This window comes from Diplotaxodon limnothrissa, linkage group LG4 (assembly GCF_057381915.1).
Source record: "Diplotaxodon limnothrissa isolate DT_005_m linkage group LG4, D_limnothrissa_male_GT1.1, whole genome shotgun sequence".
NCBI classification, from domain to species: Eukaryota; Metazoa; Chordata; class Actinopteri; order Cichliformes; family Cichlidae; genus Diplotaxodon; species Diplotaxodon limnothrissa.
This window is the reverse complement of record NC_140599.1, coordinates 19,810,123-19,829,977: the sequence shown is the minus strand read 5'-3', so window position 1 is coordinate 19,829,977 and position 19,855 is coordinate 19,810,123. Positions and strand designations below refer to the sequence as shown.

General features: G+C 40.6%; 1 protein-coding gene and 1 non-coding gene across 2 annotated transcripts; one reads left to right on the top strand and one right to left on the bottom strand.

The window, feature by feature from the left end:
* Positions 1-1,102: 1,102 nt before the first annotated feature.
* Positions 1,103-1,184, top strand: trnal-uag (transfer RNA leucine (anticodon UAG)). The gene has a single exon. It is a non-coding gene; the product is annotated as a tRNA-Leu (tRNA).
* Positions 1,185-2,613: 1,429 nt separating this feature from the next.
* On the bottom strand, positions 2,614-12,362 carry sdr42e2 (short chain dehydrogenase/reductase family 42E, member 2). The gene is made up of 11 exons (XM_085351876.1): positions 11,931-12,362; positions 11,196-11,291; positions 9,576-9,633; positions 8,324-8,442; positions 8,067-8,142; positions 6,505-6,587; positions 5,779-5,916; positions 5,608-5,673; positions 5,419-5,482; positions 5,244-5,317; positions 2,614-2,862 (listed from the first exon to the last, which is right to left on the bottom strand). Exons 1-11 carry the CDS (start codon positions 12,360-12,362, stop codon positions 2,614-2,616), a joined length of 1,455 nt encoding a protein of 484 aa, XP_085208002.1.
* Positions 12,363-19,855: the final 7,493 nt, after the last annotated feature.

The following is a 19,855-nucleotide window of genomic DNA, read 5'->3' as shown; positions in this document are numbered from 1 at the left end:
CATTTTGGGGGTGGTCAGCCAGTTTCACAAGAACATAATCCAGTGTTGTTTTGAGCAACAAAAGTTCATTTGATCTGCACCAGATGATATAATTGATTTGATTGAGTGCATATAACATTCACACTTTACTTGAAAACTTCCATATTAAAAATAAAAAAGAAAGGAGTTGCAGCTGGCAGCTGCAGTTACCTGGTCGATTAAGATAAAGTAGATTAAAACAAATTTAATATTGAAACATCCAACAGTGTATAAAATACAGACAGATGAAAGCAACATAAAGTGCATTGTTAAGGTTTATGGACCACCATGAGCTACCAAAGAGCCATCGGGGCAGTAATTAGTCTCTGGATCTGGGTCTCTCCTCACACTATTCCTTCATCTGGAATGGAATAAGACAGATATTGAATGGGTAGGGAGTCAGTGTCACATGGGGACCCATCCAAGTGTGTTTGGTAGATGATATTTATGAGAGGATATGTAGAAGAATAGGAGCTCGTCACATGGGGACCCATCCAAGTGTGTTTGGTAGATGATATTTATGAGAGGATATGTAGAAGAATAGGAGCTCGTCAGGCAGATGCCAAGAACCCCCTAAAGATATGAGAAGGACTACAGGTGTAGATAGCTCAGTACACCTGTAGTCATATGGCAAACTAATGAACTATCTCTGGCTGCTGCATTTTCTGTTCAATATCAGAGGCTGGAGCCCATCAAACATGTGGGCCCAGGGGTCTGTAAATTAATGAGCAATACAGTGGTAAACATTGTCCATCAAAGTTGTCTGTATGATCGGTTGACTGCAACTTCCCTATCATATGATTCTTATCATTTTAATTTCCATCAGACCACTGTGATCATTTGCAGTGATGAACTGAACATAAATCATGAAAGCAAAATGACCTGTGCTGCATATCAGAGCCCCCAGAGGGCTTCAGTGTGTCGTGGGTTTATGCATTTTCCTTTATTTTGTCACCTTATTTTTCTCTGCGGCATAGAAAGGCGGACGTTTCTGAAAGACGTGACGAAACGACGCGAACGCATCACAGGTTACACGACCTTACGACGTGTTATTTAAATCTAAGTATCCGAGAACTAAAGGTGTGGTAGCGTGGCCGAGTGGTCTAAGGCGCTGGATTTAGGCTCCAGTCATTTCGATGGCGTGGGTTCGAATCCCACCGCTGCCAAGAATGTATTATTTTCTGGATTAGCCATGACTCAGTTGAGTATGTGGAAGGCCGTAGACAGGTAGATTGGACCCGATGTCATCAATAACATTAAATGTCCAAGCGACGATGTGAATTTTAACGCTGCAGGTAACCCTTGGCATTCTTATGCAGTGCAAGTGCTCCCCCATGTGGCAGCTTCAAACATGACAATGTTGAGCTTTCAACCAACACTGATCCCGATAGTGGAAGGACAGCCATCCTTCCACTAAGACCACTTTCGATGAGGCTTCAGTGAACAGTTGATAGCAGCTGTTGTATCTCTCGGGTCCTTTGTCAGATCTTTGCAGACTTTGAGATACAGTTCATCTGCTGAACATATTTTTTTAGGCCTCCCACTTCTTTCGTTCTGGACTTGACCAGTTTACTCATATTTCCTTAAAAACTGACCGCACTCCATGCTGAGATATGGCAGTTTTTCCCCTAATACCTCTTCACGAATCAACTTGTTCGTCCACAAATACTATTTTATGTCGGTCAGATAGTGTTATCTCGGCCATTTAAATAGATTCAGCAAAAGATATGTGAACAAATGATGTGTTTTTGTATGACAGGCTACTAGTAACAAAGTCCTGACGATACAATTTAATACTGTCTGTTATGTGTTCACACAACACTCGTTCGTCTCTTGAGTTAGCTGCCTTTTTTATGCTTGAATGATTCATAAGCCAGTGAATGTGGTCAGGTACAAGGACTGGAAGCCAACGTGCAAGTAAAAAGTTTGAAAAACCTTCAGAAAGCCTGAAAAAATAAATTGTGCATAGCTACAGCAAAAGACTATAATAATGTCTTTGAACCAAAGAAATTAAGGGTGACTCAATTCTTTTGCACAAATACAGTATATGTAAATATGGTCTCTGGAGTTTTCTAGATGCTTTTATTTCTAAAAGTGTACAAAATTTGCAGCTACAATAATAACTGAACTCTATGAAATCACAAGTCTTTATGTTACAAATTGGAAGCATGCTTTAAATACAACGACTTACAGTTCAGATAATTTTCTTTTTGTGATATAAAGTTAAATGTTTGCTTTAAAATAAACCACAATAAAGTCAAATTCCAGAGAAGTCAATAACATTCACATAATACATAATAGTTTTCAGCTGCCTGCTAGACTCACGTTAAACTCAGACACACACTGAGGTCTAAACATAAAAACAGCGGCTGTCTTTGAAAAGGGGAAACACAGAACTTGCATAGCCTGGTATTCTGGAGACGTATTTTTGGAGCACGTTTAGCTGGGTCTGGTGATTTGTTATTATCAGTCAGTCACCACTTACATTGTCACACTGTAATCAGTTAACAGAAGCTGTGTAAAAGCAGAGTCTCTCATCTGAAACTGCAATGCCTGAGATGAATGCAGTGCAGCGGAGCATCAGTGAAGGAATGTTTAGTTCTGACAAATTACGCAACATAGCATGAGTATCACCACGCTGAAACCCATCAGAAGCAGCAGAAAAAGCCGCCGGGGCTGCCGGGAGGTCTGGGACAGGCTGAAAAGCGACGAGGTGTTGCGAGGCGGTCGAGACTTCAGGTATTGCTCCACGGAGTCTGCAAGGGAGTAAGGCTTCGGGCTGTAGCCCAGATCTCGGCGGGCCTTGTCAATTTTAAAAGTGTGGCTCACTGCGATGTTCCTGACCTGCAGCGGAAGAGATGAGGCATTTATAGCTTCTTTTTTGTTGTTTTTTGTATTTCTTAATACGATCAGAGTCGTCCAAGTTAAAGGTCATTCTGTCAGGTTAACGGCTCACATTAGCCTCAGTTTGGCAAACTTAGTTTTACATTGTGATAACCTGTGACTGACGGATGCCTCCAGTTACTGTGTCTTCTTTCCTCTGAGTCTAAGGTTTCGGCATGTGAACACAGACTGACAGAAGAGGTCAAACAGACACCGGTGAGACAAAAAAAGAGTTCCTACTGTCCCTTTTCTTTTTTCCATCCATGAGTCACATTTTCTTTAATGATTTCAGTCGGTACACACCTTTTAGGTCTTTGGAGTTTTCCTGCATGACTCATTCAAATCTGTTGTGTATCCACACATTAAGACCAAACTGCTGAATCCTGATTATCCTGCCAAACCTGACAGTTATCCTGACTATATACAGTATTTTTCTCCGTGCATTTCGAAAAGCCTTCAATTTTTCCTTGATTGTCTCACATGGAGTACATCTTGTCTTCCAGGAGTAACTCACTGCCACAGGCACCACTCCAGGACAGAGACTATAATCAAATGTAGCTGAAATGTGACCCATGCATTTGTATTCTCTGGGCTAAAGTACACATCTTACAAAGTACACATATCCTTCTGCAGCTGCTCGGCTTCTTACTAGTGCTTCATCATGGTTTTGTAGTTTTGTGATGTTTTGGGGTTTTGAATTCCTAGTTAATCTTTTCAATTCTTTTTCTGATTTTAACATTCTGCAGACTGAGTTTTGGATTCCTGCTTTGATCTCTTACAGCTGTGGTGATGTTGAGCTTTAGATTTTAAGTGTGATTTCGGCTGTGGTTCCTGTTTAGTTTTTGTTAAGATGGTTTCCTGCTGTGGTGTTAGTTTAAAATTCTTCATACATGTTTAATGTGAGTTTTTGTGTCACCATGTTTTGTCTTTTGATTATTTCCTGTTTTATTTAAAATTTCAGTTGTCCCTCACATCCTGCACCAGAATCTTTTTTTGCCCATCTGCCTGCTTTTCTCTCAGTTTCTTGTGCTCTTTGTATTTGTGTAACTTTTTAGACTTTGTATTTTATTTATTTATTTATTTATTTATTGAGCAGTAAAACTTCTCTGTCTCATGCATTGTCTTTTTTTCTTTACCAAACAGTTCATTTCTGTTGGCAACATTTTAAAATATTCACTTCAAGGTACTTCATTTGAAATTCTATATAAGATATAAGAATAAAACCAGATGCTTAGTTGCTCCTTACAACAGATTGATTCAAATTTTGAAACTGTCTTCCTATGTGCCTTCACAGACCAGGAAGAGGAAAATCTCTGCACATCACACCGTGCCTCAACCTGAGGGTTGCCGGGATCATTTGAGACCGGCCGAGAGGTGGCACAGCCCAACCGCCTCTGCAGTGATGTCACTTCCTGTAAACTTCACCTCAAACTTCCTGGTCTGACCCACAGCAGTTTATGTTTTATTTACAGGGCAACCACTGATCCCCACGGCCAGCAGCTGCCTGAGAGAGAGAGCTGCGCATGCAGGCCCATGGTGCTCAGCTTTGGTTTCTGTCTCATCACACATTCATGAGGACCTCACAGGCGATCGTGGCTCAAGAGTTGGGAGTTCGCCTTGTAATCGGAAGGTTGCCGGTTCGAGCCCCAGCTTGGACAGTCTCGGTCGTTGTGTCCTTGGGCAAGACACTTCACCTGTTGCCTACTGGTGGTGGTCAGAGGGCCTGGTGGCGCCAGTGTCCGGCAGCCTCGCCTCTGTCAGTGCGCCCCAGGGTGGCTGTGGCTACAATGTAGCTTACCATCACGTGTGTGTGAATGGGTGGATGACTGGATATGTAAAGCGCTTTGGGGTCCTTAGGGACTAGAAAAGCGCTATATAAATACAGGCCATTTACCATGTGATGGAGGCGCCTTAAGACGTGTCGTACTCCAAGCTGCTCCTTTAATTTTATAGTTTTTTGAGTCAAGTAAATGTACGCAAAACCATCACAGATACAAAGACAGAATTAAAAGTTAAGTGTTCGTTTATCTGCTGAATTTAAAAAAGGGCTCACTTTAGTTTTTCATAATTCATGTGCAAGAGATAGCATCAGATGAGGGGGGGGGGGGGGGGGGGGGCTGGGGGGGCTGATCGGAAAATACTAATGGAGTCAGTCTCTGTCGTTGGAGAGACTTAAACATGAATGTTCTCATCAGACAGCGGGTAACTTCATCTCCAAGGTAGATATATGTACCGAGCTTGCCGGTGCTGTAACGTTCTGCAGTATAGAGTGACATCTTGAGTTAAAAATAGCTTTCAGAATCAGACTTAACCTTTATAGAAGAAGAAAGCTGCATAATTACCTCACTTCTGGTGAAAAGGAGCGGCACTGTTATCACCGGTCTCAGGACCACGTGCAGATATTCCACCAGGATGGCTTGAAATAGGAAGAAACACACACACACACACACACAGATTTAGCAGCAGCTCACCAAAGTTTCACTCAACTATAGTGAAAGTGAAAGAGAGAAGAGCTACCTGCTGAATAGACGAGTGAAACCGGCAGATTTATCAACGGCTGGCTGTAGCCCAGCTTCTCAAACTGCAACAGAAAGTTGAATTCAAAACAGAGGTAAGAGCAGCTTTCAGAATCAGAGTTACTCTTCAGGTAATCGCTGGTTTTAGCTTTTTCCTTAAGTCTGCTGACAGACGGAGGCATCAACTCACCAAAGGCATCAACCATTCAAACAGATTGACCGAAACGCCATCGTTAATAAAATAGGCCTGTCCACTCTGCAAAAAGAACAGTTAACATGTTAAAAATGACCGAAGCAGCTGTGAGGCCGGAGCAGTGGAACTCATCGTGTTTACTGTTTAAATTTTCTGAGGTGGACTCACAGCGACACAGCTCCTCTTCAGCGTGAGGGCCTCAGCTGCCTGCCTGTGGGCCAGTACCAGGTTATCTACGTGCACCCAGTTCATTTGAGCCCGGGGGTCACCAAACCGGAAACTGAACAACCGACGCTCCACGTTCATCTGAGCAAGGGACAAAAAGCTCGTCTTGCATCGTTTTCTTGATTTAAACATGGACACTAAACCCAAAAATGTGTCAAACTAACATTTTGGATGGTGATATCTGCACAAAAGCTGGGAGAAGAGTTGCAACAAAGGTGATGGGTCTAATTCAAAACCTTATGTTCAACCCAGTGTTTTACTGTCAGTTTTACTAACTCTGGGTTTGCTAATATTTAAGTCCACATGTATACAGATTAATTATACATTTTATTTCACATCAATTCCAGACTAGTGGTTACAGAGACAAGCAACCGACAGAACATTAAAAGTCAACGCTTCTGGCCTCTTGGCCGGTAGTAAACCCAGAACATAATGTAATCCTTGCAGCCCTTCACCAGACTGTGCCGACAGCCGCCTCGCAGAGGAGACACTGGAAGAAAAGGCATCCGTAACTGGATGCCAGAAGAGCTCCATCAATAATGCAAACTCTTCAGACAGGAATAATTCTGCCAGCGAGGCTTCAGACACCGCGAGATGAACATTTTTTTCCAGTGGCAGCACAGAAGTAATTCATCATCACTATAAGACACGCTCGCTTTAGTCCCTTACCATCACTCTGTGTAGGTGTCTTCTCTCCTCTGGTCCGTAGATGCCACAGGGCCGCAGGATGCAAGTGCGCAGCAGGCCTCCACCTTCACAAAGGAAGATCAAAATGTCATTTCATAAATATTTTAAAGCTTTTCTTTATTAAAATCTAATTGGGATTTTTTTTCTCCTCTAGAAGTAGTGGACTAAGTACATGCATTAAAATACCAATGTTACAAGTACTAAAATACTCAGAAACAAGGAAAAGGGCTGCATTAAGACTTGTGCTTATTTATATGTATTTATATGATACTTATAATGTATCAAGATAGTTTTATATGTTGTGTGATTAATTAACACAGATTTAAGGCAAATAACAACAACAACAACAACAATAACAACAACAATAATAATAATAATAAGGAAGAAGCAAAGAAGGAGAAAACTTCTGCAAGATAAATTTGAATGTCTTTTATGTTTATATCATTCACTGTATTTATATCATGCCAATTAAAGGAATTTTGCAATATAAAGAATTTTTAGCCAGGACATGGTAAGAGTGGGATTAAAAACTCCCATTTAACAAGAATAAACCTCCAGCAGAACCAGTGAGAAGCTGTGGCAGGTGAATGGAAAGAAAACGATTAAAAGGAGAGCATGGAGAAACAACAACTATGGCTGAACATTAAATAAGCCTGTGAAGTGTTCTTAAGTAAACCTTACATATAGACTCAATCAGGTGGAGCAGGTGCAGTGGAGCAGATTTACTTAAAAATGGCTTTGTAGGAGTCACGTATGAATTTAAGAAGACAAAGATGTGTATGCTGTTCATTAGATGTTTAAATGGTGTTTGTGTTTGATTACGTTCATTTTTTGTGGTTGGTCTCATGATTGGACCTGATTGCCAATATTAGGGATGGAGTCAGCTGGAGGGCAGAGGGGTTTTTCTCTCTCTCTTCTCATTAATAAGGATTCGAAACTTATTTTGCAATCTCAGCGAATCAACTGAATCAAAACAAAAGTTTGCAGACCCAGTCTTAGAATCTCAGTGACTTTTAGGTTGTTCCTGACATCAGTACAGACATCCTGTTATTATTATTATTATTATTATTATTATTATTATTATTATTACGCACACAAACACATGACCAGCTGCAGTAGATAATGAGACATGCATGCTTTTAAGCTTAATTGCATGTTGGTGCTCACTGTTGGCGTGCAGGTTTCACTGAAGGAAAGGCTTTATAAATCACAGTGTAAAAAGCAACAATACTGTATGAGAAAATGAGCCATTATATACACTCAAATATATACTTTACATGTGTGTTTAAGACATCAATGTCAAGTGACTGCTGCACTAATGAGACTGTTCTGGCAAGCGCCGAGTTTAAAACACAATCACTGTTGTATGATCGAGTTGCACACCGAGTCTCCATGGAAACTGTTGCCTCTGTCTATTTTCTCTCACTCTTTCAAACACACATTTTTGTTGCTTTTTGGTTTTTTTAAACACAGAAAGCAATTTTCTCTCAATGTGTCCTTTCCCATGTAATTCAGCGATGAGGCACAGCTATCAATTTCACAACCTTTGAGGGAGCCCCCGTTGGCTGCGATGACCATCTGCTCCGCAATCGCTTTAGTTCTGGAGTAGTGGTCAATATGCTGCAACAGAAACATAAATACCGCCTTATTATTTCCCCCTAAAGTGCAGAAAATTGCTGGCAAACGTGTATTTAGTAGAATTGCAGAGCTTTTATTGGTGTGACAAAGGTTTTGCTGGAACATTAGTGATGTGGTTTGTTATCGTTAGGGTGGTGAGAATGCAGTTATTTTAAGTACTCACAGCATCAAGGGGCACATATGGCACCGAAGCCTCATCACCATCCACAATCGGTTTCCCTGCAAACACCACGTTGATGGTGCTGGTGTACACCAGTCTGGGGATGCTCCTCTCCTTACACACTGTATGAGACAGAGGATCACAACAAAGAGAGTCAAATCTATGAATGCTGACATAATGCTCAATATGCCACAATGTATTATGCAGGTGTGCATCCATTTATAAAATGTCACTCTCTAGGCACCTTTCTAAAACCCAAGGTCAACGAACAAAGCATAAAAGACAAACAGTAAAAAGGATAATAAAAAAGCAGTATTAGAAAATAATTGGATTTAATGTTTAAAGAGAATAAGGCAGTATTAAAAAATGGGGTTAGAGTTTTGACTTGAATAAGGGAAGCAAGCCAGTATTCCTGCTATCAGGAGGAAGTGAATTCCAGAGCAGCTGAAACCTCTGTTCTCCATAGTAGTGAGATGGGGAGAGGGAATAATAAGGTGAGTGGTGGATGAAGACCTAAGTAAATAATACAAGAAGGGAGGAGTCAGGATATGGATACATTTGAATGTGAAAAGCAATATTTTGAAAGTGATTCTACAATCTATGGGCAGCCAGTGAAACTGTTGAAGAACAGAGGTGATGTGCTCTCTGGAGGGTGTGCGAGTTGTGATCTGGGCTGCAGAATTCTGAAGAATTTGTAATTTGTAAAGGGACTTGTTGGGAAGATCAAAGAGAAGAGAATTACAATAATCAATCAAAGCAGGGACAAGGATAGCAACAGCATGGGAGGTGAGGAAAGGACGGAGGCGATTGATGTTGCGTAAGTGGAAGCAGGCGAACTGGGTGATGTGATTAATATGAGACTGAAACGGCAAAGTGCTGTCGGGGATGACACCCAGACTCTTAACCTGATGGGAGGGAAGGATGGAGGAGTTGTCAATATTAATGGGAAACTTGTGGGATTTGGTTAATGTGGAAGCTGTGCAGGCAAGTAGAACTTCAGTTTTATTACTCTTGAGTTTGAAAACATTGGAGGTGAACCAGATTTGACCTTCATGAGGCAGTCACAAAGGGAGATGAGTGGAAGGGTGAAATTGGGTTTGGAAGAAATATACAGCTCAGTCTCATCTGCGTAACAGTGATGGTTAATATTATATTTTTTATATATGTGATCAAGTGGAAGCATGTAAATAAGGAATAAAAGAGGCCCCAGTACCGAACCCTGGGGCACACCAGCAAAAACAGAAAATTTTCTTACCATTTATGACGTTATTGGTTCCACCAATGTTGACGGACTCCACCTGCTCTTTCCTCAACTAAAAGCCAGAGACAAAGAGGAAGGCTGTTACTCCTGACTGCATATTTTCTCTTCTATAGATAATACAGCCCTTGTTTCCACCTCTGCACAATAATGACTTTACATCCATCTCACTTAGGCTCTCATATTAGATTTGAAAGAAAATCAACTTTGAGAGCAGATAGAAGCCAAATAGCATTAAATATAGTAAAAATAGACACAAAAATAGGAAAAATTTGATTGGATTTTGAGTGATGTACAACAGAAGAGCAAGAATACAAGTATACAAGTCTGCAGCAAACAAATGTGTCCATGTGATGGCAATTTTTTTTTCCTCACTGACTTTTTTATATTTGGATTTGGAATTCAAGGCTATGGAGACTAAAGATGAACTACGTATTTGTATACATCAATGCTAGCCACTGTAGATGAAGAAAACAAGGCATAAGCAATATAAAGAGCAGCCTCAGAAAAAGTCAGAAGCTACATCAGCTGACATTAAAGAGCTGAGCTATCTGGCTGTCAGACTGAACTGTTTGCAGTCAAACTGTTTGGTGGGCAATGCAGTATTTAAAAAAAGAAATTTGTGGTCATATGTTGTTTTGTGTTTATGAGCTCTAAAGCAGAAGCCGAATGGCTAAACGGGAGGAGTACTCATTTATAAATGTTCTTTGTTTATGAGCTTTGCTGTTTTTTTATGGAAACTTGGTTCCCTCACTGAAAAAAAGACATCCATAAGTCCGAATTTGGGGTTGTTATTAAAATTTCAAGTGAATAACTTGAAATTAGGATTAGCGTTACTTACTGACTTGAAATGCCAAGAAAATAACTCAAGATTAACCCCCATAATATCCTTTGAAATTCTGTGTTATTAGGTTATTATTTGAGAAAATAAAACAACATTTTAACTTATGGAAAGCAAAATATAGTCTCATTTCTTTTGAGGACTTGGTAGTTATCTTATGCGTAACAGACACTTCATTTCATAGCTATGGCACACAGCTGGAATCCTTTATAAGCGTATGAACTATTGAGGATATCCACACATTTTTTAAGCACTTGTCCAGCTTTTGGGCGGCAGGAGGCTGGAGCCTGTCACTGACACCCACTCCTGAAAGGCGGGGTACACACCAAAAATATGATGCATGATATTAGATAATGTAAAAGAAAAATAGAAAATAAAAATTACATAGCTTGTGTTTAATATGCAACACTGGGCACATTTATTTGTACATACTTAATTCATACTTTTTAACACTTTTTGACTTACACAGCTAAAACTTACAACAGGTGTTACATGTGTTTTTAAAATATTGACTTTCTGTCTTTAGTCTGAGGATGAACCTTGAGGTGCTATTTTTCCTGCTGCTAGTAGCCTTAAGCAGCTCCTATGATTTGCATCAAGAGAGCATGGAAAAACAACCAGTCGTGCAGGTCAGCCTGTCATGTGTTCACGGTTTGAACAGAAAGCGTGACATACCAAACAAGGCTGTTCCTCCACAGGAGGTTTAATAAGTGAAACATGGCTTGTTTGAATGACTGGCTGTTGGGGAAAAAAAGCAGAGGAAGGCATGAAGTCACCTGCTCTGGGCCAGACATGCCATAAGACGCCGTGTGGAACATGCAGTCAACCCCTTCACACACTTTATACAGGGAAGAATAATCTCGAATGTCACTCTGTAAGAAAGTAGAACAAGACAATCAGATAATTAGTTATAACTCTGAGGACACAAAAGATGCCTAATCAGATTCTTCTGGGAGGATGAAGGTAGGCTTGTACTGTTGATTTGCTTGAAATGTACAACAGCAAAACATTAACACCCAGTGCTTTTCATGTAAAATGGTCAATATCTAACCCCTGAAAGGACAGTTATAATTAAGGTAAGTGTGCCAAGAGGAGTACAGGTGAAACCCGAATCATGCTTCCACCCTCTTTGACCCAGGCAGCAGCTGGTGCGCCGAGACAGATCAATCACCCGTGTCTGTTTCCAGCCAAGACACATACGGACCGAAGAGGCACGCTAACACGAGGAAATACTAGAATTCATTTCCTCGTCTCCACATGAAGTTGTGTCAGTTAGGTGGAAACAAACCATACCTTTATAACCCAAACCTGTGCTATGAGTGACACAACAGGCTTCAGACCTGGACTTCAAATGGCTTTTCATCACCATGTAGAGACCTGACATGTGTTATAAGATGTTATCAAACAATAGGTGTCCTGTGCTGTTACACTGCAGTATAGTATTAAGTGTTCTCCAGGGCAAAGCTATAAGGAATGTGTGGAGAAGAGGGGTAAACAGAGTAAAGCCATACCTGATAGAATGTCGCTCCATCGGGAATATCACAGGGAGGCTTATTCAAGTCCAGAAGGATTACTGAAAACCCTTCATTTGCCAGTTGTCTCCCAAGCCTGAAACCAAAGTATCCCCCTCCTCCCGTCACTACCACTTTCCCCTTTGGGACACCTCGGTGCTTTTCCTCTCCCAGTCTGGAGGCCACACAGTCGGGGCTGCTGCAGGTAGCAGCGGTGGCGGTGTTTACTCTGTTTCTCACAGCCACAGAGGGGCCGGAGGCGACTGCTGGGGCTGGATGGATGATCCACGGCTGCTGAGCGAGGTGGGCGATGTTGTGCCCGTGGTGCCCGTTGGTCTGCAGGCGACAAATGGGGACGCTTTGGCAGGGAAACTGCTTCACCTGGCACAGAGAGCCTCCGCTTTCAGTCATGCTGGGACTGCACAGCTCCATGGATGCTCTGATGGGATTTTAAAGAGGAATAAAATGCATATTCACTGTTTCGGAATCATTAAAAACTGACCGGTAATGAGTATTTATCTTAACTTTCTGAAAGTGTCCTGTCATTTATAATCCCTTTGTTTTCACATCATTCAAGTTCCGACAGCTGTACCACTTCAGAGTCTTTCATTATTTAAAATAGAGCTCAGTGCTCCTGAACACCACTTTTTTCTCTTTGTTGAGTTTTGATAAAGAAGATGTCAGAGATGACAACTGGTCAGACATTTCACTCATAAATAATAACGTTATGTTTTATAGACTGCATATAACACACGGATATTTAAGGGGGTGGGGAGGGAGGTATTCTGAAAGAAGAATTTCTGATACATATTTTTACTGTATGTGTGTATATGTATTTTTTATTTGCTTTTGGCCTGTAGTTAATAACCCCTTCATGTTTCGCCAAATTAGGCAGAATATCACGTGTTTTTCGCTAAAATAAACGAGCCTAATCTATGAATAAACGCAGGTCCGACAGCGATGACGTGCACTCTTTAATTAAATAAAAATACCTTCCTGATAGTCATCTCTATATGTCACATCTACTCACCCGATTGCTCCTGTCCTCCTCGCACATCCGTACCCGTGCTGGTGGATTCATGCAATAATACAGTCTATACCTCGCCGTCGGGCCCTCTCGATGCGTCACCTTTCTCACCTGTCACACACCTGCACTTTACATCTGCTACCGTAATGTCTGCAGGCAGTGCGCAGGCAGTGCGCAGGCCCGCGGCAGCGAGGATCACATTTCTAGAAGCGCCGGATGGACGAGCAAGCACCTCATTTCAGTTTTTTATGTACGGAAGTTGTTGGGGGGGGTTGCCACACACACACGCGAAAAAACGTGACACTTAAATTTGTTACAAATAGAAAGTTTTAATATAATAACCCAACATTTTCACTTACAGATTGCAAAAACATAATTTTTATTATTTTAAACATTATAATTAATTGTGAGGAACACCTCTGGTGGGAATTTGGATGCAGAGCTTAATAATAACTAATGATTAAATGCAGAGTGGCTATACACACAAGGAGAGTGAAATGAAGTGAATGATGAAGAAATACAAAGTGCATCATGGGAAGCCCTTTAAAGCTTTATCATAAAAAGAGGCGTCTGTCTCCCGAATCCAAAGTGGGAGCTGAAGGCTCTGCCCCCACTCTACTTTTAAATGAACCATAAGTAGGTCTTCAGTCAGAGAGAGATAAAATTAAATGTTACTGTTGAGCTGAAATTAGTCAGTCTTCTTGGCAAGTCCTCCAAAACAAAAACTAAAAAAATTGTAGTTTCTAATGTGGCCCTTGGGAAAATTAATTCCTCCCTCATGATCTAAAAGCTCCAGGGTCACCTTCTGTCTTGTGGTAAATAGACTGGTTCTTTCTATCGTGCTTTTCTACTCTACTTGAGTACACAAAGCTCTTTCTACAACATATTCCATTCACACATGCACTTTTTTATGCCTAAGTGCTTTCTGTCTAACAGACACCCTCCAATGGGCACATGGAAGAGCAACTTGGGTTCCAGGATATTTGACATGCAGATTTCAGCAGCCAAAGATTGAACTACCAAGCTTCCAATTAGTAGATGCCCTGTTCTACCTCCTGAGCTACAGCCACTTACCTGCACTTTGTCCATACAGCTCTGAGGGCTAACTGATAGTAGAGGCAATAAGGATCAACAAATACTTAACCAAAAAAGTAACTGCTAACTGTGTTCTTGCTGCCTCCTTTACTTGCAAACACTCTGCAGGGCATCTGTGAGCAGCTCGAGTAAAGTAAAAGAAATAACATCTGATAGAGCACAAGATGAACCAGGCTGTCCTGTTTTGCCTTCTGTGACAATGGTGTGGACTGGTGATGTCAAGTTGCACAGGCTTTTTAACTCAGTGCCACAGAAGGAAGTTTAATTTGTATCTTTTTACCCGCTTGACGTGACACATCCTACACAGTGTTTTCCCAAAAAAGAGACATTATAAAATAGAGCGATGGCACTCATAGAAAGTAAGCCAGAAAATTCTTTGGGTAATTTACATCAGATTTCCCTACGCCCATCTTTTGATGCCTGCTTCCAGCAGGATAACATTTGGGATGTGATGGAACAGGAGATTCACAGCATGGATAAGTCTACAGCAACTGTGCGATGCTATCATGTCAACATGGATCAAAACCTTTGATGATGTTTCCAGCACCTTTTAATTTGTGCCATGCAGAATTAAGAGAGTAAGGAAGGCAGAAGTGATCCATCCTATCAAGGTGTACCTAAGAAAGTGGCCAGGAAGTGTATTTTCTGGTGAGCGTTTGCTCATCCTGCCGTCATTGCAGCGGTAAGTCAGCAGTCTGCATAAATATCAAGGACAAAAAGAAAAGGGAAAGTCTTATCTCTTGATAAATGCAAGGAGTTGTTTCTAGTACACGGTGAGTAGGGGCACCTGCTTTACATATCAGCAAATGACCTTTGCCAACAATTCTTTACTTGGAAGGTTAAACCATTATTTAGTATTGTATCCCCACAATCAGAAATTTCCTTAATTGTAAAGACTAGGAGTCATAAAAGGCACTGTGAATTTATTTGTACATGTTTTAGACTCACTGGCTGGTAGTAAACTTATGGTTTTTCATAAGACAAGATTAAAGAGACTTGGAAGGATTTAGAACAAGGTACATGAATGAATGAATGAATGAATAAATAAATAAATAAATACATACATACATACATACATACATACATACATACAAGTAGTAAACGCCTATGTTTTTTTAAAGAAATTCCTCAAGCTGACATTTGGCAGCAATTTTATTATGAATGAATATTCATCAGTGGACGAATGTTCATTAGTTCCTCAGTTTCTGCTGCACAATAACGTCTGAACAAATACATTTTTGAGTGTTAGTGAATAAATGTGTTTTAAGTGTGTAAAATGACAGGTACAACTCACAAAAACCATAAAAATGTAATTACAGTGAGAGTAAAGCATTCAAACACTTTGAGTTTACCTATGTGAGTCAGATCGCTACGAGAAAATAACAGAAAATATTTTCATTGAAAAAGGGAAAGAGAAAATGTGGGGTCAGGCATCGAATGACATCTCTAACTTGATAACCGGTCAGGTAAAACACTCACTCCTCGCCCTGGGCTTTTGGAGAGGACAGAAATAGAGGGCTCATTTCTTATTTAGCAGACATTGAATACACTGAACGTAATTAAAGAGGTGGGGAGGAGGAGTCTTAAGCAGCTGCCGAATGACTGAAGCTGTCTCATATCAGAGCCATTTGGAGACAAGCTGCAGTAAAAAGCATTGTGGTGCACTTACTTTGTCTTTTAAAGAAGAGCGCATTATGTGCTGATTTAATTCAGACCTCATTTTGTTCAACTGAAGTTTCGACTGTGCTTTTTGTATCTTTTTGTAGAAGCATGCACACATTTTCTAAAGTTAACTAAGTTATTCATTTATTTAAGTCTCAAGCAGCTGCCGAGACGACCGGAGCTGTCTGGTGTCGGGGCAATTTGGAGACAAACTAAAAGGATTGTGGTGCTTTTTGTATGATTTTGTAGAAGCATGGACCCATTTTTAAAATTTACTTATTTATTCATTTATTTATTTATTTACATGCAAGTATAGATGCGTAACAAAAGCCATTAAAAAAACAGACCGCTGGACAGAGGCCATACCTTTTGTTTGCCATCCAGGTAACAGTGAGTAATGTCGTGTCATCAGCAAACCAGACCTGGTAATGATTCTTTTTTAGCACATCCACAACGCATGTCATCCAACAACAGTTCAAATGAAGGCGACTGCTACCCCCAGGTGTAGGTGAGGTACCAGCTACAGCGGCCTGTGCCTGAGGGTAGCAGGTATCTACAGTTGTTAGTGGTTGAAGTGAGTGAAGGAGTTTGTTGTGGCTTTTAATATTTTTATTATACATATATCATCCATTAAAGACTAGTGAATAAGCTGCATTAGGGAAAAAAACTGCGTAATATAAAAGTTCTGTTTTCGAAACCTTGACCTCAGCATTGTGACGCTCAGGAACAATCTGATGAGGACTCCCAGATATTTTATCCCTAATGGTGTCGCGCCTGTCGCTCTGAGCCAAAGGGGTGAATAAAGGTGGGGAGCATTGCATACGGTCATTCACTTCTTACCTGCTCTTCGTGAACCAAAGAAGTCCAGTTGCAGTTACATAAATCTTTGATTTATTGTCTGTGTCGGTGTGCATTTGCTCAGAATTACTTTTTTTTTTTAAACAAAAGAAAAGAAATTTAACCAGTACCATAAAGCGAGCCATACAACACGAACACGTCTTTCCCCAGCTGCTCATTTGCTATTTCAGCACTCTCTGTGATATAAAAAGGCTTGAGTTACTCTCATTAAAGTCTGTCCAGCACAGCCATGAATCACAGTCGGCAGGGAGCCTTCACCTTGTCTGACCTGCTGCCGCAGTGAGGGGAAGGAGCGCCGTGGTACAGACAGACCTCTCATGTCTGCAACCTTGCCGAGCTCTCCGCTGAGGTGAAGTTCACGGCGAGGACTGGAAATAGGATGAGGAGCTCATTAAAGTTCCAGTGCAGCGAGCAGAGGGACAGCGGTAGGATGTAAAGTAGAAGGAGATATGTCAAATCTGCAAGTGACAGTGTAATTCAAATGTAAATCAACTGTAATCTTAAGATTTAAGAGTTCAAAACGTCATAATAAAGCTTGTCCACAGTGGACTGTTAAAGGTGCGTTTGAGAAAGTGTGTATGCATGGACAAAAGGTTCGTCTGTGTTTGTGTGTGCATAACGATTAGACAAATTCCCTCTTGGACAGCTACTAATAAAAATATTTTTTAGATAGATAGATAGATAGATAGATACACATATATATACACATATATATACACACACATATATATACACATATATATACACATAACTCCACTTTAACTTTGATGACATCAAAACAGGCAAACAGTAAAAGACAAACGAGTGGCATGCTAGTTATGTCATCAGTCATGAGGTGAAATCATGGCTGGTGAAGCTGGGATGTTTGTAGATTGGACACTTTGTAAGAAGTGAACAAGACACCTTCATGAATATGTAATAAAGCTAAAGGCTAGCCAGCATAAATTAGATTAGAAACTGAGCAAAGACAACCAGCAGCGTGCCAATCTCTGCTTTTTCTCACACAACAACACACTGGAGAGTGTGTGAATGTGATTCTTTACAGATGTGACTGGATGTTTGTCCATTTATAAAGGAGGCTGCTGGTTAAACTCCGGATTCAACATGAGTGAAATTATGCAGCAAAGCCTGTGCGGAGTTCTCCTGTGACACCAAGAAGAGATTAAAATGAATGAAAAGTAAATGTGTGCTGGTGATGCTCTAGGTGGTTTGGGGGAAGCTGAAACAGCTGTTAGTTAAAGTGCTTGCACATATTACTCAAATGCACTTGTTTTGGAAAGGATGGCTCTACCGATCCACCAGAAAACACCAACAGGCGTACAGGTTTTCTCAAACAGCAGGGGGCGCTAGACAACAGCTTATAAATACACCCAGAGCCTTAAAGGCCAAAAAGGTTTCTTGTTCTTTTTAAGTTCACTTGATACTGAATGATACGACTTAAAGTCACTCTGTGAGAAGACGATCTGATGCCAAACCAGTTTCTCCTGTTTGCTGTAGAAAAAGAAGTGACCACGTGGGCAGAGGTCGGTGTATGGGTGATGTGTTTACTTCTTGGGTATTGATTTAAGAAAAACAAAAAAACAAAAAACAAAACAAAAAAAACAACGACGTTCTTGTTCAACAGGACTTCAGTGAAAACATCAGCAGTGATTTATAATGAATGAGATTCAAATAGCTGAAGTGATGAATTTAGAGCAAGAAGCACGTGAAGCAGCTCTCTGACAGCTCTGAGCTCTTTAGGAAGATGACCGCTGGATGATGGAGCCACTGTGTCATGTGGGTGGAAGGTTTTCTGAAACCCAACCTGTCAAGCTGCACAGGAGTATATATTGCAGGAGCTCGCGAGTGACAGCTAAAATACTAAAGAGATAAATATCAAAGGCAAAATCAGAGCATTTTCTCTTTCCAAAGAAATGCAGAAAACGTTTGCACTTTTACAATGTGAGAGACAATAACACACCACCATTTAATGATGCCCACAATCTACTAGACAATAGAGCAGCGATTTAATATCCTTGCTAAAAGCCTTAAGTGAAGGTTGTTATTTCAAAAAAGCCTTTATAATCCTTTCATTTCATGCTCATTTTAGAAAACAGGAGCTGCGAGGTCACATGGGAGAAAAAGCTGTTTGAACGGAGAGTGCACCGAGAGGATTTTAAGCCAAATCAATTAGCGTGACTTTATGCGTAACCTCCCTCAATGACTTGTGTGATGGAAAGTGGGGCGCTGGGAGAAAGGAAGCTGTGCACGGTGGAGAGGTTAGAGAGTCGGGCGATTATCGTGAAGCAGCGTTTGGGATCGTGAACCGGAGGATCACGGAAGCAGAAGAAAGCAGGAGTCTAGGCACATGCGGTCACTCTGTGGAGCTGAACTAAGACACTGCACTTTATAGCTAAATGCAAACATTATCACATTACTTCAGTGTGTTTACAGCTCAGTGTTAGGCTGGTAACATTTACAAATCTGCATTAAAGCAAAGTACAACTACAGTCAATACAGATTAGATTAGTTTTGCAGCTAGACTTATTAAGCAATAATCCTGTGAAGACCAAAAACGTAATGGAGAAAAGACGAAGAAGAGTCGGCAGATAAAAGATGGATACACACTCACCAGCCTATTTTAGCTACACCTGTTCAAATGCTTGTTAATACAATTATATAATCAGACAATTACGGTGCTTGTTAGGCTGAATATTTAAGAAACTGCTCATCTATCGGGATTTTCCTGCACAACCATCTGCAGAGTTTTCTAATCCCAACAGTGGAATTGTGTTCATTTTAAAGACAGTTTAACCTAAACCTTAAAAACAAAGCCAACAAAATAACTATCCTTATGTTGTCTATATTGTGGGCACATCTTACTTTAAATAAGCTTTTTAGATATTTATTGATGTAATAATGGTGCTGCTAAACTATGTAAAATAATATATAGAAAAGCAAAAATTTTGGAAATCACATTTAGTTGTATATTTTTAGATCTTGGCAGTAGAAAGAAGAAGTACAAAGAAGTCCAATCACATCTTTAGTCGCCCTTGATCTATGACATCATTAAACACTGATTTCAATGGCTAATTTCAGGTCTTATTGAACACACATTATGGACATTTTGTAGATGAATAGAGTCACAAAAGCACAATAAAGCATGATGTGCTTTAGGGCAGCCCTGCTCTGTGAGCCGCCACCGTATTCGGTTTTGGTGTTCCTGTTTCTCAGTCAGATTCATTTATTTTGTCTGTGAGAATGACAAATATCTACTTTATGAGTGTCCCTGTTTTCTCAGTCA